General features: G+C 37.0%; 1 protein-coding gene across 1 annotated transcript; it reads left to right on the top strand.

Moving 5' to 3' along the window:
* The first annotated feature begins 9,405 nt into the window (after positions 1-9,405).
* LOC116118398 (pectinesterase inhibitor 3-like) lies at positions 9,406-10,174 on the top strand. The gene has a single exon (XM_031404383.1). It carries the CDS (start codon positions 9,432-9,434, stop codon positions 10,041-10,043), a length of 612 nt encoding a protein of 203 aa, XP_031260243.1. The 5' UTR covers positions 9,406-9,431; the 3' UTR covers positions 10,044-10,174.
* Positions 10,175-18,960: the final 8,786 nt, after the last annotated feature.

Below are 18,960 nucleotides of genomic sequence, written 5' to 3'. Positions count from 1 at the left end.
AATTTTAAGAAGGACCCCTGGGCCTTGGGCTCCATTCCCATCTCCAAAACCTAAGCTGTAGCTTGTCCATGCCGTTGCCATCCATCACAACTTAAGCTCTCAATCTTCCAAACTAAACCTTTGTTACCAAACAAACCTTAGAAAGAAAGAAAAGCCAAAAAAAAAAAAAACGATTCTGGACGCGACAACTTTTGGGTTTTGGCTGACGGTTTCAACTGCATTTCGATGATTGTTTACGGCAACCGGTCAGTGTTAATGACGAGGTAGACTGGCGGGGTGGACCTGTGGTTGGCGATTTTGGAGTTTTGGGTTCGCTTACAATGTTGACAATAAGGGTTTGGGGTTGTTATCAGAAAGTTTTTTCGGTGAACGACAAGTTCTTTAGTGGCTTCCAGTGACAGTTGGTCTACTGACTCACGGCTTTTGAAGTCGTTCATCGTTGAGGTTGGTAACGATAGGGTTTGTGTTTGCGAGTGGTTGAACTTGTGGAGGACTGGAGGTAGTCATCTTTTTTTGCACCTTTGTTTTTTTGTTTACTGTAGGTTGTATGGAAAAAATGTGGTTTTTGTTTTGTTCTTTTCGTTTGCAAATGGGTTTATGACAGGAAGATTTGTTTGTTGTTTTCGTGTACATAGAGTTAGTGCTTTATGATTCTCATGGTATATTTTTAGGTTCTTGCTGGTATGGGATCACAGTCACAAAATGTTGTTAATGTCCTTGCTGCATTAAGAAATTTCACAATGTCTCGAAAGGAAAAAACTTTGGATGAGCAAGTGCAAGACAAGTGCCTTTGTTACACAGAAGATGGTAAAATAGGACTTGGTGTCAGGTATTGCCTTGATTTGCGGAGTTGGTTCCGCAATCTGGATATTGCTTCATGTAAAGTGTGCAATGAAGTTGTACTGAGATTGTATTGAATTGTTTCTTTGCTGCTCTACTTTCCAGATCTGATTGATGTTTGTTTAGAGCAAAGGATTTTTTTTTTTTTTTTTTTTTTTTTTTGATTAGTCCATGTGATTATTTTACCCAATTAGCTTATTCGATACCCTTAAAGGAAGTTCTTTCTAGGCTGTTCTTGATGCTTTATCAAAAAACATAATTAAGTTTGTAATGCTTCCAGCTAATATAGCTTTTACACGGGTCAGTTAGTTGGAGGTTAAGATATATTTAAAGATATGCTCATATGCATAGTATCAAAGATAAAATGCAATGCCTAGTTCTTGCAATTTACCAGAGAACTTGAGGATTTAAACATCAAACTGACGGATTAGTCATAGTTTTAAGCTAAGTTGTTGAATCATTGTTTACTGACTCCATTAATACTTTGTTCTAATTATATTTGACTGGGAGAATTGTGCCAAACCAAAGGTTGCCTCTCTTGAATTCACCACTATTGCGTGAAGAAGAAATCTTCTCAAAATAGGGTACAAGTCTTGACACATTCCCCTTTGTCTTGTGTATTGTATAAACAGATTTCTTGAAGATGAATCTGCTAACTTAATTAGTTTCAGGGCGAAGTAGTTTGTCCAAGTTGTGCCATGCATTATACACTAGTTTTGCTGTATTGCTGATGTTGAGCTCTTTTATGAGCCTTGGAGATGCGTAGTGTGTGAATGAATTATGTCTATTGCTTCCATGCAGGATGAATTCTATGTAATCATTGTTTGTTGCATGATATTGCTGAAATTTGAAATAATGGTTTGTAATTGAATTTCTTGAATTTGAGCTATATAGGTAGTATACATGGATAATATAATTTTTGTTTTGATGGTACATCAATTTCCTTGAAGCAACTCATTTCATCTTAATTTCAAGTTTCAGCTACTTGAGCTATTTATATTGATGGCAATATTCTGGTTCTGAATGCAAACTTATCTATTTTGGTTACTCTGTGGTAACCTTGCTGTAAGGGTTAGGCAGAAATAATAATAACATTTGATTGGATAGTCAATAAGACTATATCACTATTTTGGATGGGATTGTGATTGGGATTGGGAGTGTAGATTAGATATGATATGATCTAGTTGTGTGGAGTACTTTCTTTATGTTACGATGTGTTATTGAATGGAATTATAATGATATGGTCATGCATTTGATATAATATGAGGATCCTTTTGGCTGTATAATTTGCTTATCAAACGGTAAATCAGTAAATCACAATGCAAAATTGTTGTAGAGTGTAGACATGTATTGTTATTTAAGTTGTATCGTTTGTTCCAAGCTGCACTCGTTTTGGTAGATATTGAATGGAGTTATAATGTTATTGAATGGAAATATAATGATATGGTCCTAATTTATTCTTTTTTTTTTTTTTTTTTTTTTGGGTTTCAATTCAAGGAATTGCATTGTGATTTTCAAATCCGAACTCTTGCTGGGTTTTAATTGATAAAATTCATTATATAAATGTGAGTTTATTTTGCATCAAACGCAAGGATAAAATGGTAATATTAACTGCTTCAAAATTTTAAAATCTTAGCGGTTACTGATTGATTTTTAGCATTAGGGACAAATTAGTAATTTAACTTTACACATGGTTGGGGGTATTCAGTAATCACACAATCGAAAAAAAGGGTATATTGGTAATTGGATGCCTTGACATGACATATACTAATAAAAAAATTTCGAGTCAAACTGTTACGGGCATTTCCGTCTTTACAGTTAAAATTACTGTATTTAACGAAACTTACTAATGGAGCATGACGTTCGGGTGGTAATTTTGTATTTTGAAACTTTTTGGGTGGGAAATTGTCATTATGTCAAACCTTGGGTGGGAAATAGTTGTTTACTCTTAATTCAATTCACTAATATATTCTTTATTATTATGCATAATCCAAAAGATATCAACAACATCAACACATTAACAAATCAAAACCAAAATGAAGACACCACAACTCACAAAGACTCCTTCAGACTAGGCTATATAAAACTTATGAATAGAACTCTCTTCTGTCAAGGATTCTAAGATAAGCTTCAGCTTTACTGAGTGGTAGGGGTAGCTATTCCTGCTGAAACTCTAACCAGTTTCTTCTTGATTTTCTTTCTTGCATATAAATTTCTGCAAAAGTCTTTGAATTAGGTGAACAAATTCTTCATCATCAATTCTATGGCTACAATCTTATTTTTTGGAAATATTAGAGTACAGACTACCTACCTTCTGTTTTTTTTTTCAATAAAAAAGAAAAAATGCGAATCTCTGGATCTTAGCTAATATTGTCGGGCCGCTTTAGTGGGTATCCCCTGTTTTGGAATGCTAATTGCGAGTTATGTGGTAGGACATGCAGTGGCCTCTGCATTCTGTAACACTCTGACATTGCACATGCCCTGTTTCAGGAATCAATGAATCAAAAACTAATGCTTTGGAGAGCTGGGACCATTGCCTTTCTTCACTTAGCATTCAATTATTTATTGAAACGGGGACCCGGTGATCAATGTCACACTTTTTCACATTCACCAACTGTTTGTTTTGGAGATCTATCGTCATTTATTTTTCCTCCCTCTCAATCCCCTTTCACATCCTCAAAACATGAATTAGGGCTGCAAATGAACTGAGCTGTTCGCAAACAGCTCGATGTTCATTTGATAACTATTTGACTCGACTCGATAAGAAGCTGTTTGCGAACAGTTTGATGTTGGTTCGATAATGTGTTCGATTCGAATTCGAACATAAGATATTCGTTCGATTATGTTTGCAAACATAATACGTTCGACTAACTGATCCATCCGTTCGCGAACAACCTATTTGATTATTCGTTCGTTTATGTTCGAAAAATATGGTGTATATATATATTTCCTTTTTTATATTATGCTTGTTTTAGTTTGAATGAATTTTTTTTTAAGGTAATCAATAATAAAATATTATGATGCTTCTTTGGCTCTGGTCTCGTATCAGTAGACTGTTTGTGCTAGCAGAGGTGAATTTTCTGGCTTTGAATCAGGGTCGAAACCTGATTCACCTTTTCCTATTGAGGATGAGCAGGAACGTATTATGGGATTCACAAATTGCACAGAAAACATTCAGTCCTTTATGAGTTCTAGGAGTAGGCAATCTACTTCCTCCAACAGGTTTGCCTCGCTTGTTCTGCATAGTGATGATCTCCAGATACCAGATGCCACCTTATCTGGATCAGTTTCCTTGCCACCTCTGGCAAAGGGGATAGGTCGGGGAAAGCGGGGGCTTTGGCTCAAGTAATTTTAGCTTGTTTTTATCCCAATTCCAATGATAGGGAGTTGGAATATTAGAGGCCTTAACGGCTTCTCGAAACAACGCGCAGTGCGGAATTGGATTTCTGACTCTTCTTTGGGCTTGATTGGTTTGTTGGAGACTAAGGTTGAGCAGTCTCATTTACAGTCGGTGGTCTTGTTAGTTTGTCCTTCGTGGCAGTTTTTGTCAAATGCGACAGATTATATTGCTTGTCGTGTTCTGGTATGTTGGGACTCTTCTCTTTACTTTGTAAATATTCTTCATTGCTCTCTTCAGGAGATTACTTGCAGGGTTACTCATGTTTCTGAGGGGTTCTCATTTGGGATTATTTTTCTGTATGGTTCTAATGACCCTGGGAATCGCTGTAATCTGTGGGATTTCCTTAGGGATCAGTTGGCAGTGTTTGATTCAAAGGGGCTCCCGTGGCTTGTGTTGGGTGATTTTAATGCCATCTTGGGAGCCTCTGACAGAGTGGGTGGTGATCCTACGTGGTATGGTTATATGAATTATTTTGGCCAATGTATCCATGATGCTGAGTTGATTGGGGTTCCTTTTACTGGGCTTCGGTATACTTGGCATAACGATCAACAGGGCGATGGGATTATTTTACGGAAGCTCGATTGGGTCTTTGCATCACTTTCTTGGTTCCTTGATCAACCAAACACAGATTCAGAGTTTTGACCTCGGGATGCTTCAGATTATAGCTCTATTGTTGTTCGATTTGGTCCCCGCCATGGCAAGGTACCATCCCCTTTTAAATTTCTAAATTTTTGGGCTGATCATGCAAATTTTAGGGATATTGTTCAGGCAGTTTGGGACGAGCCTATTGTAGGCAATCCTATGTTCCGTCTTACGCAGAAATTGGGGTTAGTGAAACGGAAGCTGAAATCTTTACATATTAGGGTTTCCAGTCATATCTCCAACAGGGTAATTGAGGCTCAGGCTCAGTGGGCAACAACTCAAGGAAACTTGGATCGGGACCCCTTTTCTACTGAGTGTATCTCGGAGGAGAGGAACCTTGCCAACCAGTATTTCAGTCTTTGTTGAGATGAGGAGGCTTTCTTTAAGCAGCGGTCTCGTGTTCAGTGGCTGAACTTAGGGGATCAGAATACTAAGTTCTTTCATAAGTAGCTGATCCATAGGCAGGTTCGGAACCGCATCCATAGTTTAACTGATGGGAATGGTACCCATATTACTGACAGTCAGGGTTTAGGGCGTTTGGCAGTGGGTTTTTTTCAGGATCTTCTTGCTGCCCCTAGTCAATCTCAGATTGCAGAGGCTTCCAGGTATTTTTCTGGACGTATTTCTCCTGATATGATTTCTTCCTTGACTGCTCCTATCACTGATGATGAGATTAGGATTGCTTTATTCTCTATCCCGGATGATAAAGCCCCGGGCCCGGATGGATTCACATCTTTGTTTTTTAAGCGGGCATGGGATATTATTAGTACAGATTTCAAAGATGCAGTGAGACATTTTTTTGCTACTAATGAAATGCCAAGATGTGTTAATGCCACCAGGATTGCTTTGGTTCCTAAGGTGAGAGCCCGAGTCGTATGACGGGCTTTAGACTGATATCTTGTTGTAATGTACTTTACAAGTGCATTTCTAAGGTGATTGTGAATCGGTTTAAAGTAGTGCTTTCGGATATTATTGGGGTTTCTCAGTCAGCTTTTGTCCCGGGTCAAAGGATTTTTGATAATATTCTACTGACTTAGGAGCTTTTGCGGAATTATCATCTTGGGGGTACTTCACCTCGATGTGCCCTTAAAGTTGATATTCGGAAAGCTTTTGATACTGTGAGTTGGGATTTCATCCTTTTGGGATTGCGTTTGGTGGGTTTTCCTGAGGGTATGGTGAGGTGGATCATAACATGTATCTCTACACCGTATTTCTCTGTTTCCTTGAACGGAGAGCTTCACTGTTTTTTTAGGTCCTCCCGAGGTGTTCGGTAAGGGGACCCTCTTTCTCCTTACCATTTTCTGTTGGCTATGGAGGGGTTGGCTAGTATTTTTCGGGAAACCTCTCACAGCCCTGGTTTTCATTATCATTGGAGATGTAGGCGGGCATCTATTACTCATTTGTGTTTTGTGGATGATTTGATGGTGTTTTGTAGAGCAGATGCTTCCTCGGTTAGCTTGATCAAATCGGCCTTGGATTATTTTGCTAAGGTTTCTAGATTAGTGACTAATGTAGAGAAGAGCCAGTTGTTTCTTTTTGGAGTTACAGATGAGGAGCAGATTGGGTTACAATCTATCATGGGTTTCCAGTTGGGCCAGTTACCGGTAAGATATCTAGGGGTTCCTCTAATCTCTACCCGCCTTCGACACTCTGATTGTAGGCCTCTATTGGAGTTAATTCTCACTCGGATTAGACTATGGACGTCGGCATCTTTGACCTATGCAGGCCGACTACAGTTGATAAAGTCGGTACTTTTCTCCATACAGGTTTATTGGTCATCCATGTTTCTTTTGCCGGCAGCTACAGTTACACGGATTGAGAGTATTTTGGCCTCATTTCTTTAGAAGGGTACTTCTTTGTCCTTTTCTAGCGCCAAGGTTGTATGGTCTTCTGTCTACTATCCATTGACGGAGGGTGGCCTAGGGATTAAGAGGATCCAAGATTGGAATAGGGCAGCTATTCTTAACACGTTTGGAGACTACTTACTGATAGATCTTCTATACGGTCTTCTTTGGCCCGTTTGGTTCTCCTCCATGGTCGGTCCTTTTGGCATATTCAAGTTACTTCTAGGGCTTCATGGGCTTGGAGGAAGATTTTACTTAGTAGGGTTTGGTGCCGCGGTCTTATTGTGACTTGTATTGGAGATGGTAGAGACACTATGTTATAGCGAGATCACTAGCTTCCGCAGGGTCCTCTGTGTGACTTGCTCCCTTTTAGAACCTTGACTTCCACTGGTTTGCCATGGGATGCTCGGGTTTCAAACATTATTCGGGATGGTTTGTGGGACTTTCCTTCGAGCAGTGCAGACATTCAGCATATCTGGGGCTCTATTATAGTGCAGCCTTCAGCGAGTCATCCTGACCATCTTGTGTGGAAGGGCCATCCATCTGGACATTTCTCTATTGATTTAGCCTGGAATGTGTTATGAGACAAACGGGATGTGAACTCGATTCATCATCTCTTGTGGTTTCCAAGGCATATTCCACATCACTCTTTCATTCTCTGGCTCGCTTCTCTTGGTCGGCTTCACACCATGGATCGGCTCAGCTCTCATGGTGTCATTACGTCCTCCCAATGTGTTTTGTGCAGATCAGCTACAGAGACCCATGACCATTTGTTTTTCAGATGTGACTTTTCCAGTTATGTTTGGCAGGAGGTCACTACCAGGACGCTCTCTACATGGCCTACTCTCTCCTGGCTCCCTCTGCTCCAGTGGGTTAGCTTGCATCTTCAACGAAAATGTGACTTTAGCCACCTTCTTTCCCGGTTGGTCCTTTCAGCCACAGTTTCCTATGGCTTGAACGGAATAATCGCGTGTTTCATCGGCATTGTGGCTCTCGCAGAGATATTGTCTTAGCTATTTGTGATCTAGTTCGGGCCAAGATTTTAGGTCTAGCACCTAAGTACGAGATCTTGACTCAGCTCCATGCGATATGGCATCTTCCTGGTTAGCTTTGTAAGGAGCATGCGTGCTCTTTTGTGCCGGTTTGTGGTTTTGTGTTTGTGGTGAGCTTGCGTGCTCTTTTATGCCGGTTTGTGGCTTTGTTATTTATGGCATCTTTTTGCTTTGTGGGGAGCCTGCGTGCTCTTTTTATGCTGTTCGTGACTTTGTGGGTTTTCCCATGTGTTTTTTGACTGAGAGTTATCAATCATCTTCTTGGGCTATGCCCCTCGTATTTGTATATTTTTTGTCTCTTTTATAAATACTTACTTTTTCCAAATATATATATATAACAAATTAATCACATATATGTATTGATCATCTATTACAATAGACTTTCATACTACTGTGAATTTATAGGTGTTGATACAAAATATATATGTAGACATTTAAAATATTTATGATATATATATAACCTATAATTTTGTAAAATCTAAAAGTAGTGACTAAACGGTGAGTTTTTTATTTGTCTATAAAAGAATAGATTATTATGTTTTTGTACATTTATTCATTCAATACAGAAAAATTCAGTTTTAGTTATCTTCAGCTCGAGCTATATTTTATTCAAATGCTGAATTAAATGGGTGTATATTTGTTTTTTAGAGCATGAATTGGAAAGTTTGTGTATGTTTTTTATTCGAACGAGTTATTCAAACAAGTATGAACGAGTGATTCGAACAGGTATTTATGAGTTAATCAAACGATCATGAACATATCGTTTTGCTAATCGAACGAACTCGAACAGCCATTCTGTGTTCGTTTGAGTTCGAACACTCCTTTAAGCTTATCAAACGAGTTTCAAACGAGAGTGTTCGTTTGTGTTCGGTTAATTTGCAGGCCTAATATGAAGAAAACTATAAAACTATAAAAACATGTTGAAGGACCTAAAAAATAACACTCTTTGAAAGGGAAGGGTTATTTTTTAGGCTTAATTTCATTGAAGCATTAATTCGAGAATTGAGACTTTTCACAAACACAATGTGGACAATAAACGTAGTTTGGCATCGTACATAACGATGGTTCACGCGACGATGAAGATGGGGGGTAAATAATAGCATAGCATTTCCCTCCTACCCTAATAAATTTATTTGCTCATATTTTGCGTCGAGCCGCTGGACACGCGATGGACGGAGCCACGCATGACAGGACAGCTAATAAATTTTCCTACTTACTCCTTCACCTCTCACCATTATTGACTTAACTTCCCCCACCCGCCGTTATTCTATTATCTCCATTCTCCATTGCATTTACTGCTACAACTTTTTATCATCTTTTCACTTCCCAACAGTACCCTTACCATATCACCTAAACCACGATCGAACCTGTAAACATAACACACATAAACCCAAATATCCAAATGAATAATACTATATTTACCAACCTAAATACTGATTTTTATATACCGACTCACTACCCAACAACTCAAATCTGAAAATTTAACTCAAGTCGATATGTAAAATCTGTGGCTGAGTCGGTAAGCCTAGCATCACTGTATCCAAATTAATTTACCTTTTAAAAAATTTGCCCTTCTCTTCCTTATAAAACCAACACTCCGCTCTATCACTCACACTCTTCTTTACAGTAGGTTTCTCAGATCTCTTAAACACAATGCTTCAACTTCAGGCACTCCTCTTTCTCTGTCTCTCGCTCTCCTGCTCCGCCACTGCAGGCGACCACGATGCTCCACATGATCTTGTCCGTTTATCGTGCGCACACGCCAGCTACCCCACCATCTGCGTTCGCACACTCTCCGCCTACAAGGGACCCGCCAAGACCCCTCGTGACTTAGCCCAAGCGGCCGTGAAAGTCAGCCTTTCCCGCGCGAGCAAAGTGTCTGCGTACCTCACACAAGTCTCGTCCACCATCAACAAGGGCAACAACACGAACAAGAAAGAACGCAACGCACTCGGTGATTGTGTGGAGCAGATATATGAGTCGGTGGAGGAGTTGAGCAAGACATTGAATGAACTGAAGCATTTGAGACGGGATAAGTTCAGTTGGCAGATGAGTAATGTGGAGACATGGGTGAGTGCGGCTTTGACAAACGAGGACACGTGTCTTGATGGGTTTGAAGATGTTGATGGAAAGGTTAAGAGTGATGTGAAGAAGAAGATCACCAACGTGGCTAGAGTTACTAGTAATGCTCTTTATATGATTAATCGTCTGCATGAGAGTCGTGAGAGGTCCTGGATAAACGTGATGGAAGATGGACGGCAGTGATTACTGTATTATGTAGTTAATACTTTGTTTGAGTGTTTTAGTACAAGCTGTATGTATGATTTTACTGATTATTATTAGTGAATTAAGTGTGATGCTATAGCCTTTTTATTTCACAACATTTGTTTTTAATATTTTGATTTTCTTTTTTAAATTCTAACAAATATATGTATATAGCTTGCATAAATTAATTTAATTTTATTATAAAATAATGAGAAAAAGACGGGGAAATTTTATTTCTGAATATTTTGTAATTATTGACAACCTAAAAAACAGTCAGCACGGGAAGTTTTGAAGACAAATGATCTGTTACAAAATTAATTAATCCATAAAGCAACAAGTTTGAAGTGAAGAATCCAAATCCAATCCTTTGAAGCGTCAAGTATAGACCACCGAAACCAACGAAATAATTCTTTTTTTTTTTTTTTTTTTTTGGGTAATAGAGGTGTTCTTTGCACAAACTCACCCATTTCCAATTTTCCAATTTTTCATTCAAAAGCTCTGTGCTTCTGTCCTGTCCCAATCCCACTAAAGTGCATGTGTTGAAACCATTTTTATTTTTAAATTCAATAAAATATTTTTAGTTATGTGAAATAATCCTTACAAATAACCATACAACTAATTTGTGTAAACACATCTTATACAAAAATGAAAATATAGATAATATGAAAAATCATATCATTAACTTACATCACTTTATACATAATATATGATTTGAAAAGGGAGTTGTGAAAAAAGTCACGTGTAAATAAAAGAAATGTATTTTATTTTGGAACTTTAATCAAATAGTGCAACCTAATTTAGATTTTAGTGCAAGTAGATGATTTAAAGAAAGGGTGTGATGGAAAAACACAACTGAAATTGATTACTCTTATGGAAAGTTGTAACTTATTGAAGCTTACATATTGCATTCTAAATAAGACATTAAGTCCTATATCATAGTGAATATAATGTTTTTTTATTTTGTACCATACGGTAGGGGTGAGCATAGGTAAAGGGTAGAACTATTGAGGGTGTATTTGTAATCTTTTAGGGGTATATTTGTCATTTTCCAAAAAGTATGGGGCAATTAAAATTTACCTGGGTACCTGGAACCAGAACCAGAACCTATGTTTCAAGTTTCAATTCCAAGTTTTTAGGAATTAGAACTGGTCAATTTCGGTTCCTTAAAAAAATACAGGGTACCCAGAATCGATCACCTCTACCATACGATATCCAATATTTTAAGAATATAATTAGAGTAATGCAAATGATGTGTCATTTTACATGTCAATCACATCAAATTACGTTTCACTTGGTCGAATATATTTTGAGACTAAGGGTGCGTTTGGTTTAGGAAATATTGTATTACTGGTAATGTTATATTAATGGAAAGATAGATTACTTTGAAGATTACTGGGAATATTTAGAGAAATTTATTTGGTTAGTTATAATAAATTGGTGGTTATGTTATATTGATATATTTGGTTAAGAGAAAAAATTGGTGAGTATGTTATATAGATTACTAGATTGTTTTTTTTTTTTTTTTTAATTATTTTCTGAATCATTCTTTTAACCCTCAATATTTCAAAATTTTGTCAAAACACCTCAGCCATATAAAACCTTAATTTTTGACAAAATCACCCTAACCACCCCAAGTCGCTGCCAGCAGCTAGCCACCACCGCCTGTCACTACCAAAAGTCGCTGGAATGGTGCACAACCGGTTGGATATAGCCGGTCGTGCGTCAATGAAGCCATTTCAGGAGATCCATGGCTGTTTCACGGCCACATCTTTTGCCATCAAACGGCCATTCACGGCCAAAGATGTGGCTATGAAACGACCATGGATCATAGCTGTGAAAAGGCTAGATTTTTGGTCATGAAACGACCGCTATTTCACGGCTACATCTTTAGTCGTGAAACGACCATTCACGGCCATATCTGGCCGGAAATGGCTTCATCGATGCATGACTAGCCATGTTCGACCGATCGTGCACCATTTCGACACCGGTCGGCAGTGGTGACTGGCGACTGGCGATGGTGGCTGGACGGCTGTGGTAGTTTTGGTGGGCTAGAATTTGTTTTAAATACAAACGCATTAATGTCCAAAAACTTAATTAATTAGGGGTGAAATTGTAATGGCAAGTTCATGTAAATAATTTAAAATAAGGGTATTTTGATCCAAAAAATTATTAATAATGGGTAAAATTGTAACAAAAATAAGATTACCAAGTAATCTTAAAATATCTAAGAAAATAGAGGTAATTAGATTACCTCCTATATTATCAACAGTAATTACTATTGGTTTTTAAGATTGCTATAATTTTTTATTACTTGACAACCAAACATGGTAATCAGGTAATATAAGATAATATTACCTTAGTAATCCCTCATTACGCCTAACCAAACGCACCCTAATATTATATTTATCTCAATATTGCTAATTGTAGACAATTTTTGTTGTATCTAATAAGCAATTTGTTATCTTCATTTTACGAGATTGTTGTTAAGTATAGTACTCATTCAAAAATTATAAAAGCCAATAAAAATTACAAGCTAGTTTAGGTTAAAATACTAATTTTAATATATGATTCATACTCTAGATTGTTAAAATGCCTGAAAAATAGGCATATGCAAAAATAGGAGAAGGAAGGGCTATAGAGTGCAAGCTTTTCAAATTGGGCTATTTTTCAAGTCTAAGAGGGAAACAGTGGTCAATTAATATAAGTTTGCAAAAAATAGAAAGATGTTAGGATCCCACATCTACTAAGCATAGGATTAGCGAGTGGTTTATTAATCCCTGGTGTCACGGCCTCATAGAATTGTGCGGCCTTAAAGCCTAAACGATGGCAATTGGCTCAAAGAGCTGGAAAGCACACACACAAAGAACTCAAAAAAATATAAAGTATACTGAAAAAGAGATGGAGAGAAAAATCTCTAGATTGGAACTAATGGACCATTGAATTCGGGCTGGACATGACACTGGGCTTCCTCCTCTCACAAGCTAGTTTTATGGTGAATTCTACTTAATGGGTTCAAAACAATTGGTATTATAGTCGACCACCATGCATAATGGGCCCTCATAGCAGGCAATAACAATTGGTATTAGAGCCAACCACCACCCATAATGGGCCCTCATAGCAGACAGGGTGACCTGCGAAGTGCCTCTACTCATGAGAGAATTAGGAAGATGGGTTGTGTAATGCTCTCTCTCTCTAGCTAGTATACTCGTAAAATAACAGTAAAACTCACTCTATATATATTATTATATATATATATATTTATATATATATATAAAAAAGAAAAATATACATGTAGATGAGTATAAAATAATGGGCCCATATCTAATTTTTTCTTATATACAAATATTTACATAATATAATACGGTCACAAAACAACAACTCGACAGTGTTGCCAAACCCTTCGCTTCTTGACATTCCAAGCAACCGCATCTCACCTACTACTGCAAAAACATTGAAAACAAACAAGTGAGCACTAATTGCTCAGTAAGTAAACCCGCTATGCTACCTTCTATCTCCGTTGCTCATTTTGATTCTTCTCACATCACACTCGCTATCTTCTTTGTTCTTTCTTGTTCTTCTCTGTTCTTCTCTATTCTTTCTCTCTTCTTTCTCTATTTCTAATTTCTCATTACTCATGATAGTACGCATGGTATCATGCATAGTAGTATGATGCTAATGCACAAATGCATAGGATGTGCATTTTATTTCTTGTTTTTTCTATTTTTCTATTTTTCTTATTCTGTTTTCTTATTGTTTTCTGTATTTCTTCTATGCTTCCTCTTTCTATTCTTTCTTTTCTTTTCTTTCTTTCTTGCCGATCGGACTCGGTTGAGGCATAGATTTGGAACCTTGGCCGTGTTGGGTAAGTCTTCATCCACATGCACTTCTAACGGACTGTACAATTCTTCTTTCGATTCTGAGGCCGCTCACTAAAGGGGCGTGCATGCGGGGCTATGTCACTCATGGGTTCCCCATTGCAATAACCTTCTCTTCTTTATCTTGTTACACTTCTTTTTAATAAATTTCAGATTTAAACTTCTTTAATATTCTCATTTCTTTCTATTTGTTCTTTAACTTTAATGGCATTATTGCTCTTTAATGCTCTTATGAGTATGTATGCATGTAGATGGGCTCATGCTTTATATTCTTTCTAAATTCACATGTTTGGATGCAATAATGCAATATGGTATGTTAACATGTCATTCTCTACCATCCACAAACTCATATCACAGATAACAAAAATTGATGGGAATGCAGAATGTCATATTACCCCTTAATGTTTAGTCTTTTATATGTATTGGTTGCCTAAATGTACTCATTATTATCTATTTTGATTTAGGATGCAAATGGAGGCGTTAATTGCAAAACGGAACTAATTAAGTGAATTCGGATAGTTAACGTTGTTCGTTGTAATCTGGGCATAACTCTCTCATCCGAGCTCGATTGAGATGATTAAAATGAGTGGAACACTAAGAAATATATCTACAATTTCATGTTTTGAGTTTTGAGAAATACTCACTGCATCAAGGTTGTAATTGAGCTTGAATTTGACGCATCTGCACTGGACGTCCTGAGCATTCTGCCTTTCAATTGGGCAGTTTATTATTGGAAGATTTGAGGACATGTGGCACACAAGTTGCAGCTCCGAATCACACTTTCCTATTTATTTTAGGACTCTATCTTATTTTAAATGAATTAGAATCAATTTGATTAAGGTTATTTTAGGATATTAGAATATTTCTTTTAGGAGATTGAGGGGGATTCAAATACTTGAAATGGATTTTTGGCTAAAGGGATCAGATTAGGGTTTTTGAGGGGGAACATGCCTCTTCTTTCTTCTCTGGAATTTTTCTTTCTCTTTTGAGTTTTGATTATGGCCATGAGCGGCTAAAAACTTTTGTAACTTGGTCGTCGGAAACGGAGACCTCGGAATAAACCAACTGTGAGATCTAATCTATTTTATTTTAGTGTTCAATTTTCGTGTTTGAGTTTGAACGTTATTCTGTGCTATCTTCATGATTGATGCATTTAATTACTAGGAGGCCTAAGTGTATTATTTGTTGCAATCTACTGCTAAGTTTGATATCAAATCCGTAATTGTTTGATCCCTCTAACTTGTGAAGCAATTAGGGTTAGTAATTTGCTGCGTCGGAATTAATAACTAAGAAGAACATTCAAGTAAATTAAATACAACCGCTTGTGTTTGTGTTGTTAGTTCATCGATTTCTCTAATTCTTAAGGCTGCCATTAGAAATCTTGAGCGCTTGTTTAGGATGTTTAATGGTAAGATTAATTAAGATCGTTGTTTCCTAATTAATTATAATTAAGGAGAGATAGGAAAATAGTTTCAACGGTGAATATTCAAAGTAAGAATTGATTAAATTTGCATCAATGATCAGTTGTAAGATTCCAATGGTGGATGTGATAGAAACCAAGTTTCGTTATATTAATTGATTTCGAATTAATTTGTTTTTGTCTGTTTTTGCTAAGATTGTTTTTGTTTTACTAAAACCCCCCAGCTTTATTCACATCATCGAAAATTCGGCTAGACACTCTTCGTGGGATCGACTCTTGCTTACCCTATTACAGTTCAGTAGTTAGGTTAGGAAGGTTTTTAATCTTGGTTGCCTACGCAGCGCACCAATAATATAACTCATGCATGCACTTCTCTTTGACATTTCATCAAACAATTTATATGCACACATCAACTCTAATTTGGCTACATTTCTACCTCTCTTCTGTTAGGAAGGTTTTTAATCGACAGGCACCAATAATCCTAATCATGCATGCACTTCTCTTTGACATTTCATCAAACAATTTATATGCACACATCAACTCTAATTTGGCTACATTTCTACCTCTCTTCTAAGCCACCAAAATTTGGAATAAAACACACCAAGATTAACGTCAAACCTGTCCAGGATTCACACTTCATAAATTTTACTCCAAGTCTTCCATAATTCATCCAAACTCTCATCAAACATCAAGTACACAAACACTACTTCTCATGGATAAATTTTAACCATCATTCAACATCAATTCCATCAACAATTCTTCATATATAAGCACATACATGCATAAAAGAAATTCTCTACACAATATTACTCCAATCATGACTAGGGTTGGATTTACTTACCTTACTTTAGTAACCTTCCTTGACACAACTCTCTTTCTCTTAAATCCTATGAACACAAATCATAAGAATTCAACACTTTAAAAATTAAATCTCATATTTTAGTACAAGGATTTTACCTAAGGATGCTTGGGATTGAAATTCCACTAAAAATGAACAAAGATCTATGAATTTCCTTGAAAAATGATTGAAGAAATTTGAGAGAGCTTGGGTGGAAGGTGGCATGAATGGAGGAGAAGAAATGGCTAGGGTTTCATTCTTTAACCCTTAGGGGGCGTTTGGTTCAAGAATGTTAGATTACTGAGAATGTTGGATTACTGGAAAGATAAATTACCTTGAAAGATTACTGGGAATCTTTAAGAAAATGTGTTTGGTTAGTTGGTGGGTATGTTATATTAATATGGTTGGTTATGGGGAATAAATTGGTGGGTATGTTATTTAAATTACCAAATTGTCCCATTTACAAATATTAATATAATATTTTTTTTATTATTAATTTTTGAATAATTTCTTTTAACCCCGAATATTTCAGATTTAGTTAAAACACCCCTGTTTATATAAAACTTTAATTTATTACGAAATCACCCCCACCTCCTGCCGCCGCCACCGCAGACCACCACCGGAAGTCTCCAAAAGTCCCTATCAGCAACTCACCGTGACTAAGAGGCTTCGATATGGCCGTTTCAAGCCATATTGATGGCCGAAAACGGCCAGATCTGGCCGTTAACAGCCAGATCTATTTCGGTCAGAATAGATCTGGCCGGAAATGGCCAGAATTCTGGCCGTTTACGACCATCAATATGGTCGAAAATGGCCATATCGATCACTCCCGGAGCCTTCCACCGAAACTCATTCTTTTTTAGGGACTTTGGTGAGTTTTCCAAGGCGGTCCGTGGTGGTTGGCCGCTGTAGGTGGTGGTGGCTGGGTGGCAGTGGTGGTGGTGGCTGAGTGGCAGTGGTCTGTAAATTGTTTTAAATACAAGGACATTATTGTCCAAAATTTTAGTTAAACAAGGGTAAAATTGAAATAGGATATTAATGTAAATTTATTTTAAAATAAGGGCATTATTGTCCAAAATTTTTATTAATAAGGGATAAAATTGTAACAAAAAAAGATAACCATGGTAATCTCAGAATACCTAAGAAAATTGAGGTAATCAGATTACCTCCAATATTACCAATAGTAACTACTATTGGTATTTGAAGATTACCAGAATCTTATATTACTTGACAACCAAACATGGTAATCAAGTAATATCAAATGACATTACCCCAATAATCTGAGATTACCGCCTACCAAACGCCCCCTTAATATAACAAAATATTACTTATAGTTTTCCATTTTACCCTTGCACTTTCTATGAAATTTCATCTATATCCCTCATTCAATTACCATAATGTCCTCATTTATATTGCATTCTCCATGAAATTCTATCTTTTTTCACTCCCCACTTTTTCAACTAATTATGAGTGAAAATACTATTTTACCCCCAATGGAATTTTAGAGAATTTTCTTCACACTTGTTCAAGATAACTTTAACAAAATTCAAATAAGGGTATTAGGACATAAGTAAAGCTACGTACCTCGATGTGGGCGTTACAAGTTGTCATGGGCATTAGCTTCGAAATAGTTGAAAACAATCACTTAGCGGATTTAAAAAAATACTCCCTCCGTTTCCTTTTAATTGGCATTTTAAGTGTGGGCACAGATTTTAATAAAAACAAAAATTTCTCTCTCCCACCACTTTTTTCCCTGATTTCGCAGTGGGAGAGACTTTGAAAGTGAGAACTTTCCGCTTATTGAAATGCAGTAACATTTTTAATAATTTTGTCTTATTCATCTGTTTTAATAATTTTGAAAGGTGCAGACAAGAGAAACGGCAGAACGACTTTAATTTTGAAAATTTTAAAAAGTCTTAGAACGACAATTAAAAGGAAACGGAGGGAGTATATACGATGTAGATCACTTAGTTGGATTAAAAAAAAGTTGATGTAGACACAATGAGAGGATGGGATCCGCGAAGTCATCTTCTGAAAATAAAAAAAATAAAAAATAAAAAAATAGAAATTAGACACAAGCCTTTGAATTTGGGCTGGACGTGACACTGTGCTCCCTCCTCTTATACACTGGTTTTAAGGGTGAATTCATAACAATTGGTATTAGAGCCAATTATCAACACATAACGGGCCCTCGTAGCGGACAGGGTGACCTGCAGAGTGCCTCTACTCGTGAGAGGGCTAGGAAGATAGGCCGCTGGCGATGGAAGCAGTCACTTAGTTGGATTAAAAAAAAAATGATGTTGACACAATGAGAGGGCGAGATCCATGAAGTCATCTTTTGAAAAATTTATTTAAAAAATTGATATAGACAATGAGAGGGCGAGATCCACGAAGTCATATAGCTAAGAAGATGGGCCGTTGTGAGCATCGCTTCAGAAGCATGGTGGAATGCTAAGAACCCACATTCGCTAAGTATGAAATTAATGGGTGACTTATGAGCCGGCTTTAAGAGTAAGTTCTACCTATTGGGTTTATAACAACAGAACAAGAAAGAAAAATAAAAGTTGATGTAGACGATGAGAGCTCCTGAAAAAATTTTTGGCTGAAGCAAACTAACCCAACCCGAGTAATAATACTGTATGGGGCGAAATAATCATGGACTGGCCCAAACAAGTTTTCACAAAATCTAAATCCATTAACAGCCTATAACAAGTTAGACGGATCAAGTATCAGTTCTATCATACTCTCTGCCTAAACCCTAGCTAAAGTGTCTTCTTCTCAACA

This window comes from Pistacia vera, unplaced genomic scaffold (genome assembly GCF_008641045.1).
Source record: "Pistacia vera cultivar Batoury unplaced genomic scaffold, PisVer_v2 Contig842, whole genome shotgun sequence".
Lineage (NCBI taxonomy): Eukaryota > Viridiplantae > Streptophyta > Magnoliopsida > Sapindales > Anacardiaceae > Pistacia > Pistacia vera.
The sequence above is the reverse complement of the archived record's forward strand: the minus strand, read 5'-3'. Positions and strand labels throughout refer to the sequence as shown.